Source organism: Eschrichtius robustus, chromosome 5 (genome assembly GCF_028021215.1).
Source record: "Eschrichtius robustus isolate mEscRob2 chromosome 5, mEscRob2.pri, whole genome shotgun sequence".
Taxonomy (NCBI): domain Eukaryota; kingdom Metazoa; phylum Chordata; class Mammalia; order Artiodactyla; family Eschrichtiidae; genus Eschrichtius; species Eschrichtius robustus.
In genome coordinates, this window is record NC_090828.1 from 61454845 (window position 1) to 61473089 (window position 18245).

Here is an 18245-nt window from a genome sequence, read left to right on the forward strand (position 1 = left end):
AAGTTAGTACACTATTCTTAGGATTTTTCAATACAGTGAATAGCATCTTTAAATTAATGATGTAAATTAATGAACACTAGAATGCAAGTTTCCCAAAGGCAAGGACCAGGAACATTATTTTCTGTGGTAACCTACAGCATTTAACATTAAATTGGCAATTCAATTAATATGTATTCTAACACAATAAATATTTTTCTTAACAGTTATTTACTTCCTATACCAATTTACAATATTCCAATGGGTCTCTCTAATAATCTCTAGGTTTTCCAATGAAACTCGGGAGGACATATTTTAATTCATACAGATGTTACATAGTATTTTTTAAAGCAAACTTGCTGATGTTGCATTAAAATAATCTTTCTACTCCTATTCAAAATCAAGAACAATGAGTTCAGAATTAACACAGTAGAGTATCTGCATTAAAGTAATATATAATATCAAATAAAGAAATTTTTAAAATACCTTTTTTTTTTACCTTGGGAAATGTTTTTATTATGGTAATGTATAAGGGGAAAATAAAACCCTTCTCTTGAAAATGCCACCTGTTTACTAGCAAAGGAATACTAACATATTTGCATAAGAATACAGAAGAACGAAAGTATGAAACAAATTTAGCCTTTGAAAATGAATTTAGACTAAATAAATTTAGTTTGGAAAAAACTAAAACAGGTTTGGAAAGCACATCTCAAATTCAGACTGGTCAACCTTTTGTGCCTTCTAATTATTAATGACAACCTGATTATTCAGAAACTGATTAAAGTATTGAGTTTATGGATTAGCTAGCCCCTTTGCTTCTTTTTTCTTGCCTTGTCTTTTAGATGCTCATTACTTGTAACTTCAATCAGAGGTGCTTGGGCACAATGAAGATAAAACTTCCTAGTTTATTTCTCATTAAAAGGTGTGTTGAAGTTTTCCTGAGGAGGACATTTAACTTCCTAGACCAAAATAAGGATTCTAAATAAAGATTCTAAACTAGCTATGTTTAATCTCATTTCAGCTGCCGTTAGAAGTCAAAATGTAAGATGCTGTTAAACAAAGACTTGGTATTATTGTGTGTGTGACAAAGAGAAGTAAGTAATAATACTTTTCTCAGTATGATCTTTGGAAAGACGCTGAAATCTTACTGAACTTTTGAAAATCAAGTCCCAACATGTGGGCAGCATCCTAAAACAAACATGAAATATTGTTTTATAAGGAAGACCCAAGTTCAGGAAAACTTGGCAGTAAACTTTTTTTTTTAATTGAGGTATAACTGACATATAACATTATATTAGTTTCAGGTATATAACATAATGATTTAATATTTTTATATATGGTGAAATGATCACCACAATAAGTCTAGTTAACATCCGTCATACATAGTTACAAATTTTTTTTCTTGTGATTTTTTTCTTTCTTTTTAAGACCTGCTCTCTCAGCAACTTTCAAATATACAATACAGTATTGTTAACTACAGTCTCCATGTTGTACATTATATCCCCATGACTTATTTATTTTATAACTGGAAGTTTGTACCTTTTGACCCCCTTCACCCATTTCACCCACCCCTCACCCCTTCCCCCCACCTCTGGCAACCATCAGAAATTTTAGAAATGAAAATAAAAATGAACCAATCTGTTCTCTGTTATCTATGAGCTTATTTTGTTTTGTTTTTTAGATTTCACAAATAAGTGAGATCATACAGTATCTGTCTTTCCCTTTCTGATTTACTTCACTTAGCATAATGCCCTCAAGCCAGTAAACATTCTTTTTAAAAATTCTTTAAATTTGTTATTGAAGCCAGTAAACACTCTTAATGTTTCCTTAGCAGTTATTCCTTATTCTTGATATTTTATGCATTATTATTTTCTACCTTAACTAGAAATAGTGACTTAATGGAACAGAATTAGGCTGTTTAACTGAATTGTTTAGATTTTCAACTACTGAATGGAAATTAAGCATAATACAGTAGAGAGGTTTTACACTATCTGTACCCAAAACATTCACATAATAACCAATACAAAATTTGCTTAAACAGAAAAATAATTTTAATGAATTAACACTTCTATTTTTAATATAAAATAATCAGCATGAAATCAGTTAACTAGTCAGTACTCAATTAATCAAGTGTGACAGTAAAATATTGTTTAAAAAAATTTCCCCCCAATTTACAACAAACAATTTCTGTGCCATTTAGATTTCAAAATGTTAGGACTAACTCAACATAACTATTCAGAGTCCTTGTACAGCACTGACAGTATCTGGGCACTAAATGCATTCTATCATTAAAATACTGAAAGAAAATTACTGTACCTAGATCCCACTGCGCCATCTCCAGAGTCTTGGCTTCCAGCTTCGCTTGGAGTGCTCACAGATTTGGAGGATGGAGACATAGGAGGAGGGACTAAATAGTGAAATAGACAGGTATCCGCTGTTACTACACGGAGAGGTTGCTCAGCTTATGACGTTTCAAAAGTAATTTAACATGAAGTAATTAACAAAAAAGAAAAAATAATGGCAAACCAAAAAACAAAAGTACATGAATGAAAATGAACAGTAGAAAGAAGAGGAGAAAGACAAAGTTAACAATGCATGCTGACGATTCATGCAATTTCTCTGGCAAAATGCATTTGGGCTTTATATTAAAAAAAAAAAAGCAAGATTATGGAAGGATGCATCTTCATCTCGGCCAACACCAAATGTGGGTACTAATTTTCAAAGGAGAGCATTCCTTCTCCCTTTTCTCATTCTTTGCTTTTAAGATCACCAGATCATTTCTAACTAGTGTCAAATCAAAACTCTGAATTTTGCTTCAGAAGTCATTTACTGTCTGATTTTCTGAGATTTATTTTAAAATGTTCATTTTTGTCAATTTTTTCTTTCAAAAAGAAATTGATGTCTTAAATGATATTTTCCCCTCACCAAAAATAAAAAGGGCCAATTTAGAGAAATGACTATCACTAAAGGAATGGCTCCTTTAAAAGTCCATTAGTTGCCAGCAATTTGGGTGAAAAATGCAAACAGGCCATAAAACAGCATGCCTTCTAGACATGATGCATAACATAAAGTGATGCATGCAACTTAAACAAGGCAAGACTTAATGGTAACGTCCTTACCCCAGTATTCAGAAAAAACTGAAGTGTACAGACAAAGATACAGACACCCAAAATATTCTTAATCCCTTCTTATAGAAAAATACACATTTTTCATAGTATATAAAACAAACAGCAAATGCTTTCCCCTAACTTGCCACTTTTAACATTATATACCAACAGCTGAACGTGCATATTTCATGCTATTACATTTGTAAAACTTTTTGATTACCATTGCAGGGAGTATAGGAGGATCATCACTGCCATCTTCTGGTTAAATTTTACCATAAATGACCCCAATCCCAAGTATCTTTTTAAAATAATTTTTCAATGTACAATATTAAGTGACCAATATATTTTATGTTGTGCTGCAAGCCCTTCTTTTAATAGTTTACTGAAAAGAAAGTAAGTTCCTAGTTATATAGAAACCAATCTAAAGAAATATGTATTTAATTAAAAGTCTGTGTTTTTGGAATAGTCACATTCACTGAACCCTTAAAATTATGTTTAAATGTTTATACATGCTTCAGTAAAAAACAGTGGGTTTGCTCATCTAATAAAATGCACAAGTATAGTATGATGAATTACATCTTAAACATAGATACAAAACTGATCATCCTTATTTTTCAATGCCAAATTCTACTGGAAACCAATAATAAGATTAGAAGAAAAAAAAATCATAGCTAGAATGTTTGTTTCCTGAGATACAGTGGTTAATTCTTGCTCAAATTTCAAAAGACCATAAAAACATAATAAAAGGTTTCTAATTTTGTGATTAAATCTCTCAGAAACAATGCTAAAACCAGACTGCCTTCATATAATTCACATCATGATACCACTGTGCTAGGGGCTGCATATATAACTCGTAGCTAAACATGACTTGTATCTGAAGTAAAAGAATATTAATGTCCCCTAATTTCTCTTAGGTTACATTTTTCCTCATCTTTTTGTCCACCACTCACTGTGAGGCTTCCCCTAGGCGTCTAAGTTCCAACTGATACAGGATAGTGGTTTGTCTACTACACTGTAAGCACAAATATGTTTATTAAATTATTTAGTATAAATTACTAAATATTTAGTAGTATAAATTTACTACTAAATATTTAGTAGTATAAATTTAATAAATTTATACTACTACAATGTTTTCATATTAAAGATTTCCAAAGAAGAAATTTTGAATTCTTTAAATTACAAAGTTAACTTCAGGCTTAGGAAAATAATTTTTCTAAGTATACATATAGGAAAGATTTGAGGAAAATAGTAATATTCCTATCAATCTAATTATTTGTGATAAATTATAAAATTCTTTTCCAGTTAATGTTTTCTCCCCTTTCTGGTGACTTCAAATATCTATGATTCCACTCAATATGTTCATCACCAGTATCTTAATTGATTAAGACTACATTAAAAGAAAAATACGTTACCTCAAATCCTTTATGAAAACAGGTTAAATAGTAATTATACATACATAAATACACTAAACTAGCCAATTCTCAAATAAAAGTTTCAGAAATAAAAAATAAATTACATGGGTGATGCAACCAAATTATCACAGTTTCTCAGCCAGAAGCAAGATAAATCACCATAACTTCAAATTTGTAATTAGATAAAAACCTCCATCCCAGAACTATGTTCTTTCAACCAAAGACAGTTTTCAAGCCAGCTGATAAGAGACTCATTAAGGACTCAATGTTGTTATCTGGCCCACCAAATTCATCTTTCAATAATAAATAATCTATACCACAGAAGGGACAAACCTAGAAAAAGAAAATTACTATCACTGAAAAAGGAGGAATGGTAATAGGAAAAAAGGGAAAGGTAGCGTTATTTGGTGACTACCATATTTTAACCCAGTCTAGAAAAATCAAAGAATACAGTAATTGCACAATAAGGCAAAGTCACTATATTCCCAGACTCCAATAAACGACCCCCCAAAATGAATAAAAGCATGCATTCAGGGAGGTTAAAAAAAACCTAAATAACTCATAGTCTCTCAAATCTCAGAAAGGGCTTAATTCTAGAGTTCATTTTTAAAGATGGTTTAAGAGTACAATCAGCTTTAGAAATAACATAAGTTATTATTAATTAGCTTTCGCCAAATATCTGAGATATGATTTGCATAGTAAGAACAGTGATTCAATCAGATTACCTTTACTCCACAGTTCTGTATATAAAATAGCCTAAAACAAGGCTTTAAAAATGGTACAAAATAAAAGATTTAATATTAACATATACGAGTTAATCATGTGAATGTTTTAAAACTTCTTAGAAGTTTAGAGCAAAGATACCTAGTTCTTTCTTAGAAAACCAAGGAAGAAATGTAAACTGAAAGACAGATCTACACCATGGCATTCACTGATCATGCAAGTAATACTGAAAGGCTGTGACTCTGATTCTTTAGGACAAAAAGACAACCAAGAACCAAGAAGGCCTTTCCTGCTAGCTTAGATCTTGGCCTCCCCCAAAGATATAAAATTAACACTACTGCCATTTGGCCTGTGAAGCAACAACTAGAAATTTTACAACCACAAAGGACCTGGGAATGTACCTAGATTTAGAAACCAGAGTTAAGTTTGAGTCAACCACTCAGAACTATACCAAAGTCTCAGAGATGAACAAGGATGGTGCACAGCTCAATTACTTTTTAAGTAGAAAAAAGTCTCTAGCAAGAAGGGGCTCTTGCCAGGAAGAAGAACCTAGAAAAGGTGGACAGCCAAAGAAAGTAAATGTAGGGAGTGGGAGTATTGGCAGAGCACAAATGGGAAGAGAGAGCTTCTGAGATAACCAAAAGTTGTGAGGCCTCTTGTAGCTCATCTATCTATGATACTCAGCACTCAAACATAGTCCGAGTTACACAGTAATGCCCTCTTGTGGATACAAGTGCTCCTAGGCTGGAATATTAACATTTAAATATCTGTTTAAGTTTTCATACTTACTCTTTTTGTCCTGAAAGATGATGCTTTAAACCTCAATTCTCTGACACAGATGTAGAGAACAAACGTATAGACACCAGGGGGGAAAGTGGCGAGGGGGGCGGATGGTGGTGGTGTGATGAATTGGGAGATTGGAATTGACATATATACACCAATATGTATAAAATGGATAACTAATAGGAACCTGCTGTATAAATAAATAAATAAAATTCAATTTAAAAAATCCTTAATTCTCTGAAATATTAATTTCTCCCTTTCATATGACACCTTCTCCTGGTATCTTTAAATATCCTCCCCTTACCTCACCTAAATGTTTCCTTTATTCTCTTCAATGTAATTCAGAGCATCAGATAAATTTTTTTAAAAGAAATTAATAAAAATAAAATTTTATAGTATTAAAATACTATAAGGAACTGTTCTTAAAAATAGGCTAAACTTGAAAAAATGACTTGATAACATGGAAATCATTCTATCTAAAAATCAGACTTACTAGTTAGTGAAATAAGTGCTAGGGATGTGATGTACAACATGATGACTACAGTTAACACTGCTGTATGATATATAGGAAACTTTAAGAGAGCAGATCCTAAGAGTTCTCCTCACAAGGAGAAATTTTTTTTCTTTTCTTCTTATTGTATCTATGAGATGATGGATGTTAACCAAGCCTACTGTAGTAATCATTTCACTATATATATAAATTAAACCATCATGCTGTACACCTTAAACTTACACGGTGATGTATGTCAGTTATTTCTCAATAAAACTGGAAATTTCAGATTTAAAATATTCAAAAGTTATAAGGGAGGGAAATAAATGAAGCAATACTTATTTTGACTACTGAACTTCTTTTGTTTATTCCTAATAAAAAAAATTGATTATCACACTAATCGATGTACTGTGCCCTACTGATACAGACTCAGGCTACAGAGTAATGGACAAAACCTGTTTTCATCTCTTTACAAGATGGTTAAAACAGTAGTTACACATACAAAAAGAGATTCACTTTATTTATTTATTTTTTGATCATCAGTGTTTACTAACTCCACATTTGATAAAACATGTCTTGAAAGTTGTGCCTAAAATTAACTTTCTGAAGACTGGCCACTTAAATTTTGTTAAAAAAAAAAAAAAAACAAGCCATACTTCTTTAGTGAAATATTCAAATTTCAATTTCCACTATGCATTTTCCTGAAATTTAAACAAGATTTTGTTGTTATTGCTTTTAAAGCAGATAGCTTTTATTTGGTCTTACCAGGTGGAAAGACACATGACCTAATAATAACTGAACAAACATTTATGTGTCTAGTCTGTGCTGGACACCAGGGATAAAAATGTAATATACTGTCCCTGCTCTCAAGGATCTCCGACAAAAAACAATCAAATGATCAAATAAATAAGAATCTACCAGCAAAGAGAAGCTAAGAGAGGTTTTATTAGCTGTCTCTTTTTTAAAAAACGAATTCTTTTCAGCAGAATTTTTTTTAAAAAGGGAAAATGTCCATTTTAGGTAAAACCAGACTGATGCTTTTAATAAATCCTTTTGAATATTTTAGTGGTGTTTTTATACTTACTTCTACAATTTAAAAATATTTAATAAATACATTTGTAGTGAAAAGAAAAACAAGTATCCATCCTGGGTCATGATATAAAATGTATTTTTATTGTTACTGTCAAGAAAGTTTGATAGCCACTGCTTTCACCTGTATCCTGTACTCTCCAGGCTTAATTTTAAATAAAATACTGGAAAGATCTTTAGACATCTGTGAGAAAACAGAAGGTGGAAAACTGCACAACTCATTTCATGAGGCTACTATAACCATTATAATAAAACCAGACAAAATACAGTAAAAGGAAAAAAACTATAGGTCTGACTCTCTTATGAGTATAGATGAAGAACTCCTAAATAAAATATTAGCAATATATAAGAAAAATATTCTCATAACTAAAATGGGTTTATTCCACAATGTAAGCATGCTTTGAAAACCTACCAATATAAATTATCATATTAATACATCAAAAGGGAAAAAAAAAGCATATGATCACCTCAAAATATTAGGAGACCTATGAGTCTGTCGTACATATTTTGGTGATTTTAAAGGATGTCGAAATTCTTTGTGAACGTGGGCTGGACTTAGTGACTCTCTTCCCATAGATAGAATGTGGCAGAAGCAATGTCCTCTGACTTCCAAGGGTAAGGATAAAAGGATAGCTTCCTTCCGGCTCTCTTTGTCTTTGGATTGCTCACATTGGGAGAAGCCAGCTGACATGCTGCAAGGATACTCAAGCAGTTAGTTCTATGGAATGGCCCATGTGGATAGGAATTCAGGCCTCCCACTAACAACGAACACCAACCTGCTGGCCATGTGACTGAGCAAATCACATGGCCAGTAAAGCAAATCCTCAAGCCCCAATCAAGCTTTCAGACGACTAGAGCTCTGACTGACATCTTGACTTCAACCCCATGAGAGACCCTGAGCCAGAACCACTGAGCTAAGCTACTACCAAATTCCTGACTGGCAGAAACTGTGAGAGATAAAAAACGTTTATTATTGTTTAAAAAAACTATCAAACCGATACAAAAATAGAAAACTTGAATGGACTATAACCATTAGAAAAACTTGAAACAGTGAGTAACTCCTGCTCTCCACTATCCTCTGGGGAAAAAAGCATAATCTGAGGCAGTTTTACAGTTGAATTCCACCAAGTGTTTAAGGAACAGGTAATATCTATCTTTTACAACTGTTCTACAAAAGAGCAAAAGAGAAAGCTATCCAATTTATTTTAAAACCACAACCATGGTGGCCACTGAACATGAACAGCACAAGAAAATTATAGGCAAATTTCATTTATGAGCATATATACAAAAACCCGAAATAAAATATTATATAATCTATTCTTTAAATACATGGAAAAATTCATCTGCCACACCTGGATGTGACTACTAGTAACTAAAGTGAAAAAAATTAAGTATGTTTTTTGCTTTTCTAACAGGAAATGCATGCAGGGTAACCAAATAGCCCTAGTTAGTGAGGGAAACCTCCCCTTTACAGAAGAATTTCAGTCAATAAATGTAGAAGGAATGATGGAATTATAAAAATAATTTTGCAACTCCTAATTAAATAACTGATTTAGAAAAGATTCATCAATAAGTATTAAAACTACTTGGTAAAAAGTTGACAGAGAAATGAATATTTCCATGGTACCAAAGTATCACCTCCAGATATTACTTGCTAGTCCAAAGGGAAAAAAAGTAACTATAATGGAGAAGCCTGGCTGTCACAATTGTAACCCAGCGATCAATCTCAGCATCACTGATAACAACCCAGACATATGTGCTACTGATGTGACACAATATGAAGTACACAGAATCATCTATGAGATCTTCTTGCCAAAGATGTTCAACCTGAAGCTAACCAAGTTTTTAAAATCTAATTTCCAGTTTAGAGGAAATATAAAGGATAGAGGAACAAAAGCTTAAATGTGAGAAAACCCTCAGAAAAACCCAAAAGGTGAGACATTCTAGAGACCAATTAGCCCACTCTCCTCAACCAGTCGATGACATGGGGCAAAAAGGAGTATGTGTGTGGAGGATCTTCTAGATTTAGAAAGACTAAAAACATACAACTAAATGCAACATATAGTGCAGGAAGGTTTTCTGGGGAAACTTAAGAAACTAATTTTTTTTGAAGGGAAGAAAAATTTTGTGAAGCTATGGCTATTTTGAAAAAGATGAAAAAAGAAGGGGCCATTTTCTATATAAGAAATTAGAGTATACTAATATAAAGCCACAGTAATTAAAACTGTGTGTTAATAGTATAGAATCAGACAAATGGGTCAACAGTGAACATACAGAGCCCAGAAATGCCCATGAATATATGAGAACTGACTGAATGACAAAGTTGGCATCAGATTATCGGTGGGGGAAAGATGGACTATTTAACAAATGGTACTGAGAAAATTAGGTAACTATATGGAGAAAAATTAGGTTGTATCCCTACCTCATATTATATTCAAAAATATAACACAAATATCTAAAGGTGAAGGCTAAAATAATAAAGAAAATGTAGGAGAATATATTTGTATCCTCAAAGTAGGAAAGGATTTCTTTTCAACGAAAACCAAAAAAAAAAAAAAAGTTATAAGTGGTAGATCTGACCATTATCAAAATAAAGGATGTGAACATATCAAAATGAAGGATTCTGTTCAATAGAAGATACTATGATGGAAGCAACCTAAATGTCCATTGACAGAGGAATGGATAAAAAAGATGTGGTACATACATACAACGGAATATTACTTAGCCATAAAAAGGAACAAAATAATGTCATTTGCAGCAACATGGATGGACCTAGAGATTGTCATACTGAATGAAGTCAGACAAACACAAATATCATATGATATTGCTTATTTGTAGAATCTAAAAAAAAATGGTACAAATGAACTTATTTACAAAACAGAAATAGAGTCACAGATGTAGAAAACAAACTTATGGTTACTGGGGCTGGGGGGCGGGGTGGAAGAAAAGGGGAGGGATAAATTGGGAGACTGGGATTGACACATACACACTACTGTATATAAGATAACTAATATGGACCTACTCTATAGCACAGGGAACTCTTCTCAATACTCTGTAATGACCTATATGGGAAAAGAATCTATAAAAGAGTGGATATATATATATGCATAACTGATTCACTTTGCTGTACAGCAGAAACTAACACAACATTTTAAATCAACTATACTCCAACAAAAATTAACAAAAAAAATACTATGAACAGTTAGTAGATGATAGACTAGGAGAAGGTATTTTTTAAAAGACTAAAACAGACAAAGAAGTCCTCCCTTAAGTATACAAGGAACTCCTACAGCAAGGTAAAGAACCCTAATAGTAAATGGGCAAAGGATATGAATATGCAATTCGTAGAAGGGGAAATCTGAATGGTAAATAGATATATGAAGAAATACTCAATCTCACTGTAAACAGATAAATGTATATTACATTTTGACATACTACTTTACACTCATCAAGTAGACAAAAATTTAAAAGTTGGATAATATCAAGTTATGTGGATATAGTGAAAGTTACTTTCTCATACACTGGTAGCAGGAGCGTAAACTTACAGTCATTCTTGCGAGTGGTACGTAGTACCTAATAAATGTAAGTCAGCCTACACGCAATAACATAGCAAGTCAATTCCTCAGCATACATTCCAGAGAAACTCTTCCACAGTCGTTTCAAGGAAAAAGAATATATTCTTTGCAGTGTTGCTTGGGATAGCAAAGCAAAGAGACAGAAGCAATCTAAGTGCCGATCACTGGGGAACAGATAAGTAAAATATAGTATATAAAAGAATATTATGTACCAGTCAGAAGTGAATAACTAGATCTATATATAACAACGCAGGTAAACCTCAAATACAATGCTGCTTGAAAAAAAGGAAAAAACAGAGTGAGACATATAGTACAATGCCATTTATATATATAAAACATACACACTTAGATATATGAAATCTTAAAAAATGTCAACACATGTTGGACAGATCAAAAGGACGTATGTTTAAAATCCAAGAATGGGTACTTAATGCAAGACTGGAAAGGACAATGGAATTGGAGATGGGAAATGAGGGAGAAACACACACACACACCACACAACACACACACACACGACACCACACACACACACACAAACTAAAGAACAGTCTTTCAAGAACAGGTGATGGAGGTGGGCCATAAACTGAGAAACTTGAGCAAGTGAATTTAGTGAAACTGAAGTCCTAAAAAGAATAGAAAAGGAAAAAAAAAAATCCTACAGGAAAAAAAGAGCTAAAAGCTCAGAAAAAAATGATCACTTTAAGACTATACAGCTGGGCTTCCCTGGTGGCACAGTGGTTAAGAATCTGCCTGCCAATGCAGGGGACACGGGTTCAATCCCCGGCCCAGTAAGATCCCACACGCCATGGAGCAACTAAGCCCATGCGCCACAGCTACTGAGCCTGCACTCTAGAGCCTGTGAGCCACTACTGAAGCCCGCATGCCTAGAGCCCGTGCTGTGCAACAAGAGAAGCCATCGCAATGAGAAGCCCGCGCACCACAACGAAGAGTAGCCCCCGCTCGCCACAACCAGAGAAAAGCCCGCGCGCAGCAACGAAGACTCAACGCAGCCAAAAATAAAATAAATAAAATAAATAAATTTATTTTTTTAAAAAGGACTATATAGCTAACAAGCAACTTGGTTTAGTTACTAGGGTATTTTTTTTAACAAGATAAAAGTGTTCTAATTCATTTACTTTTAAAATTGCAATATGCCACGGAAGCTTATTAAATAAAGACAGAAAAATTAAAGTACTTCAGTCTTCAAATTTTACCAATAAGGAAAAGGCAAATAAGCTGAAAGAAATAACAATGAAGCCGACCATGAAAGTAACCAGCTTTTTCATCTTGAAACCTTTTAGAAATTGTAGCTCTTAAGACAGTTATGCTGCAGTTCACAATAGGCATACAGCAGATACTACCTCTGGTATTTGTCCCCTGGACTAGATGGAATTAGCCCACAAACTAACCCTGAAATTTTAGGTCCTTAAATGACAAAGGCCATGTCAAACTAAAATACTGTGTAACAGCACCCAGCTCAGAATTATTTTAAGTAAGCATTTAATGCTTTCTTATATGAAACCAGATTGTCCTCAATACCTCTATTATTTCAGCTTTTTGGTCTAGTATTGCTTTAAAGTGAACAGCCCAGAAAAAGAACAAGAATAAGTCAAACTGCTGCCAAAATAAGCTACAAATATTATTTCCCTTACTAGCATTGAGAGCAGAAGGCTGTAAGCTTCTCCTTCCACTCCTATACCTTTGAATATTGATGTACTTTTAGAACTTTGATTCACTATACCTCTCTTCGACCTATAGAAAGGATTATAGAGTTAAGATCAGTAATCACAGTCATTTTTGAGCTTAATATAGTATGGCACAGATAACTTGTTCAACAAACGTTTGTTGAAATAAATTACTGATTTACCAAGAAAAGTCAATTGGTTTATGTTAATAAATATAGTCTTGCAGCTCTTCTGAACAAACCAAATAACTACATATTAGCACATCTGAAAAAAGTCAATTCCAAATAAATTATAAGATTAATGATTTTTAAGAGACACAAATAAGAAAAATATACAAAATACATTAAATCAACTCATCTCACGTATGTCTGGGCTGAATAAGATATATGCCTATCTCTTATAAATGGAAATATTCTTATCCTTACCAATGGGGGATTCTGGAGTTAGCCCCATGCTTTGAAGCAATGCTTCAGCTTCTCTTCTTTTTTTTTCAAGATCTGATTCTTCTTGCACAGGAGCAGCTGCTTCCTTCTTCTGATCAGTCTAAATTTTTTAAGTTAAAAATTTAAGTTTACATATGGTATGAAACATTTCTGTTTGCAAAAAATATAAATTTTTAAAATAACATGCTAATACTGTATACTTCTGGAGGTGGACTTAGTTTTGAATACACATTATAGTCATTAAATGAAAATCATTCTCAATAGAGTTTTAGTAAGAATCTCCAAATGATATGTATTAAATTGATCCTTTAAAAATTTTTTTTTAATTTATTTATTTTATTTATTTATTTTTGGCTGCATTGGGTCTTTGTTGCGGTGAACGGGCTTCTCATTGCAGTGGCTTGTCTTGTTGCAGAGTATGGGCTCTAGGCACGTGGGCCTCAGTAGTTGTGGCACGTGGGCTCAGTAGTTGTGGCTCGCAGGCTCTAGAGCGCAGGCTCAGTAGTTGTGGCGCACGGGCTTAGTTGCTCCGCGGCATGTGGGATCTTCCCGGACCAGGGCTCAAACCCGTGTCCCTTGCATTGGCAGGCAGATTCTTAACTACTGCGCCACCAGGGAAGCCCTAAATTGATCCATTTTTATATGCAATCAGTGAGTTCTCACAAAAATTTTCTGAACAGATAAATTCAAAAAGTACAGTCAATTTCTATTTATTTACAATATGAAATTGCTATCCATGGTCAGGAATTGTGGAAATCTCACAAATACATAAATACCACAACACTATGAATAAAAAAAAAAAAAGACTGAATCATTTAAGAGATAACAAATTTTAAGTAAATGAACAATTTGATTCGTTGAAAAAGTTCAAGTACCTCAAACTTCTTTATGAAGTTTTCATTGTATTTATTCAACTTTATGTAAAGGATGTTTGTCAAAAATTCATCTGAAGACAGGGTTTGTTTTTATTTTATAAACTATAGGTCTTATTTTTATGATGATAAACACACGGTTTGGTTTGGTAAAATTAAAATTTACTCTTGCATAGCACAAAACATTTTTTGTTATTGAAATTTTTGCCAACATTTATTTCAGCCATTTATAGTTTTAGCAAAATCTTCCAGTTAAACTAGATAAGCCTCAATACTCTCAGATCATCCAAAACATCTCAAGTGAAATTTAAGCCTTCGGGGAAAAAGTTTTATGTATACACCTCAAAAATCTATTTCAGCTAGACAACTATTACTCATACAATCGTCTGAGGTAAATTTTGTTAGTCATAATATTCTGATACCATTTTAACTTAAAGAAGTCATCAGAAAATTTCATCAAAATAGCCAAATAGACTATACTATCAAGTAGACACTTTACCTGTATATAACAATATATTAGTAGACTCACTGTTTAATAGTATTATAATTGTAATGTCTCTGGTAATGTTTGATAACCTTTAAATCAGATATAAAGCATGTAATAGATATCCCTTAGGGCCACTTATGGCCATCTTTAGAAAACAAAAACCAAATTTGCCCTCAGCCCTGAAGGGTTTAAGGCTACACATACTAGTTTGGAATGACTCTGCCAGTCTGACTCATGCTTCTATCAGTTAGCTTTTAATCAAATAGAGAACTTAAAGGTCCAACCCTCTTATAATAATGGATCACAAAAAGGTTCAGAATAAACTAGAAAATTCTACAAGTACAGGCCTTTACAGTATCACAGCAATGCTGCACATAAATTGTACCTCCAGTTTTTCTTTTTCCCTAAGAGATTCCTAGAACTCTTGGCTATTGCTTAGGCTATCACATAGAACAACTTGGTACTAATGTCACACTTAGAACAAACTATCTTAACACTGGCCATTTAAAACATCTATGATAAAAGTATACAAATCTGCCTAAACAGTTTCCATAGCGATAAATGTACATTTCAATACAGGAGAAATTAAAATATCTCCTGCTCAGGGTCAATGTATATTTGCCATACATGAGGAAGTGGTGATGCCAAAAATCAGAAGATGCAAGTACCTAGTCCACCTTTACGATAGTATCAAACCCACTACTTGGTAAAGATATTCCAATGACTAACTCATGATAAAGGAGATACGATCAATTAAATAATCCCCTAATCAATTAATAATCTATTCTATATTTCTCTTTGCCATTATTTATTCCAACAACCAGCAGTTCCGACGAGTAAAATATTCAGATAAGTCCAAAGTCCAAACTAAGTTATGATGTATATGCCATGTTTTATGAGCTATTACAAGGCAGATGCCCCTTACTTTATATAATAAACATATCCCTAGAAGACTAAATATGCATATTGAACTTTTCACCTAAAGTGCTATATTTGCAGTCACAACTGCTGGAATTTTAACTCTTCTGAAAGTATTACATAAAGGTATGAGTACTTAAAATCCAATTATTTTATATTATCTTTAAAAAAAAATCAAACGTACTTCCTTTTTTTTCCTTTCTTCTTCTTTCCTCTTCTTTTCCTCTCTTATTTGAGCCAACCGCTGCTTCTTACGTTCCAACTCTGCCTTTAATTCACTTTTGTCAGACATGTTTGCGACCTTAAGAAGCATATAATCATTTACAATCATTACATTGGTAAAAGCAGCACTCTTCAAAAAAAATTAGTCTTTCAAAAAGAGAACTGTCTCGAGAGGCCATGTAGTTCAATGCTATCTAAAGAGAACATATAAACTCTACTTTTAAAATAACGGAAGCATATATATTACTACGACCTGAAAAAAATTATCAATATAAACAAATGTATATAAGAAATAAACACCCAGAATTAAGCATAGTAACTAGCACCAGTAAGCTCTTTAATGTTCACATGCTCAAATTCAACACAATGTCTCTGGCTCTTAGAACAGAGGACACGGGTTGGCATTAAAAGCTAAGCTATATGACACAGATCAAATCTGCTATTAGAGTTTTGCATTCATCCCTAGAAATTTGATATAACAGGCGGTCACAGAGAAAATTTCTATAAATTCTAAAACTACCATGTAATACTAATACTAAGAAGAAGCAAAACACAAATATTACCATCAATAACTATTAAATATACTTTAAGTATGTTTTTAGTCAAAGCCCAACAACAAAGTCTGATCGGATAACTACATACAGCTGACAGGTCCGCTCAACCTCCTACAGGCCAGAGCCTCCATGACTGACACGTTCACTTTCTTAAAACTCCAAGGAAGAGAAAGTCTCAGGAATTTTGTGCTACAACCTCCGCGTTCGGGTACTTTCCAACACACACCAAGTAAAGGAAAACGCTGTCAACGCAAGTAATAGCGACTTTTATTTATAAAATGGAGCAAGGCGAAAAGGAGTCACTTCTCCCCTGGGGTCACGGCCAAGAGGGAGCGGTGCAGGATAGGTCCGGGGGAGGGGGCCTCGAACTAGCCTCGAGGCTCCTCGGGGCACCTCCGGAGGGTCCAGAAGGTAAGGGAGTGGACTCGTCTCCCCTGGCCTCCTTGAGTCACCGCACCTGGCTCTCACCGCCTTCCTGGAGCCCGGCCCGGGCGGCGCTGTCAGCAGGAACTGCCAAGCCGCCCTTAAGAGTCCCGACGTGAGACACAGCAGACAGAAGGGCCTAGAGGGAAGGACAGTCAACCCACCTGTCAGGTGGTGGGATGGGGAAGAGTCCGCCTGCCAGCAACTTCCCAGTAACGTCCCTCTCCTTTGCCCCCAGAGGCAACAGTCGCGGCCACTGGCTCCGCGGCTTCCCCAAACACACAAAGAGGGATGGGCGGCGGCTGCTACGGCGAGAGCTGAGGGACAAATGGCTTCACCACAACGAGGTGGCTCCCAGAAAGAAAGGGAGGGGCCCTGCTGCGGGGAACTGTAGCCCCTCTGTGACTTACCTGTGTAAAGCAGAAGCCGAGAGATGAGACAAAGAACCCGCCCAGGGTCCCGAAGTGTTTCCGCTTTGCCAAAACCTGTAAGACTAAGCCTAATAGCCTGGGGCTGGGTAAGCAAACACCCACCTCGCCTTAAGGATTGACTCGACCAGGGAGAACTACAAGCCCCAGCTACAAGGAAAACCTGCGTACGGCGAGCAATGCACTCTGGGAGTCGTGGTCAACGGTAGTCGCAAAGTATGCTGGGACATGTAGTGTTCCATAGTCTTTCGATTTCCCACTTTGAGGCCTTCCTTCAAGATTCCAAAGAGAAGCTTCCAGCAGTTCTCCTTAATGTAGTCTTGTCCGCTGGTCATTGCTCACAATGTTGTATGTGTTATATCTTAAGATCTTTGACTCAACATTGGCCGAATGTTTAAGAAGTGTTATTTTCAAGTGGTGAACCTGTGTATTACACTGAACATTTGGTGAACACTTTCTAGGATATTTATACCAGTATTAGAAAAAAAACGCCTTATAGAGGTTTAAGCAAAATCTAGAATACAAAATCTAAATTTTGAAAATGTAGTGTAACCTCATTCTGTCAAAAAAATGTGAGAAATTGTCTTTAATTAGAAAAAGATTTGTAAATCTTTACTCAGTTTTCACTAGTGTTCGTGGTTGTAAACTTGCTTAGCTGGGGTGTTACAGTTATGAAAATTAGCAAGAAAACCTCTGATTCCTGTATTTCCTCCCAAATTTCTTTAAATTTAAGTTTCTTTAAATATTCCATGTACACATGGAATATTTATTTGAGCCTGCAAATAAAATGATAACTGCTGCAATCAATGAATCAATAAGAATATGTTAATCAGCATAGCAAATAATTCCTCAGTGTTTTGTTGCAGTGTGGTAGGTAGCATTTGGGTTTTATCTCAAAGAATTTTTTAAAAGAAAGCATTTCATACTATTGGAATCTAAACCAAGCAAGAAGGTTTCCACAGTTTTAGATGTTTTTAATATACAAAAGTTATTGGAATATGAATTTACCAGAAATGTGTGGATTGATACACATTTTTTAAAATTTTATTTAAAGAATT

General features: G+C 34.3%; 1 protein-coding gene across 4 annotated transcripts in view; it reads right to left on the minus strand.

Moving 5' to 3' along the window:
* The window catches only part of DYNC1I2 (dynein cytoplasmic 1 intermediate chain 2), a 50743-nt gene extending 33414 nt beyond the window's left edge, over nucleotides 1-17329 (minus strand). For 2 of the 4 annotated variants that reach the window (XM_068544921.1, XM_068544918.1), the window contains exons 1-4: nucleotides 16924-17068; nucleotides 15745-15861; nucleotides 13266-13383; nucleotides 2293-2383 (exon numbers count right to left, since the gene is read on the minus strand). In XM_068544921.1, the coding sequence (XP_068401022.1) occupies nucleotides 2293-2383; nucleotides 13266-13383; nucleotides 15745-15852 (317 nt within the window). In that variant the 5' untranslated portion in view covers nucleotides 15853-15861; nucleotides 16924-17068. Of the gene's footprint in view, nucleotides 1-2292; nucleotides 2384-13265; nucleotides 13384-15744; nucleotides 15862-16793; nucleotides 16899-16923; nucleotides 17069-17169 lie in introns of those variants that run through there. The other 2 variants (XM_068544920.1, XM_068544919.1) reach the window with 2 other exon arrangements.
* Between the last annotated feature and the right edge of the window lie 916 nt (nucleotides 17330-18245).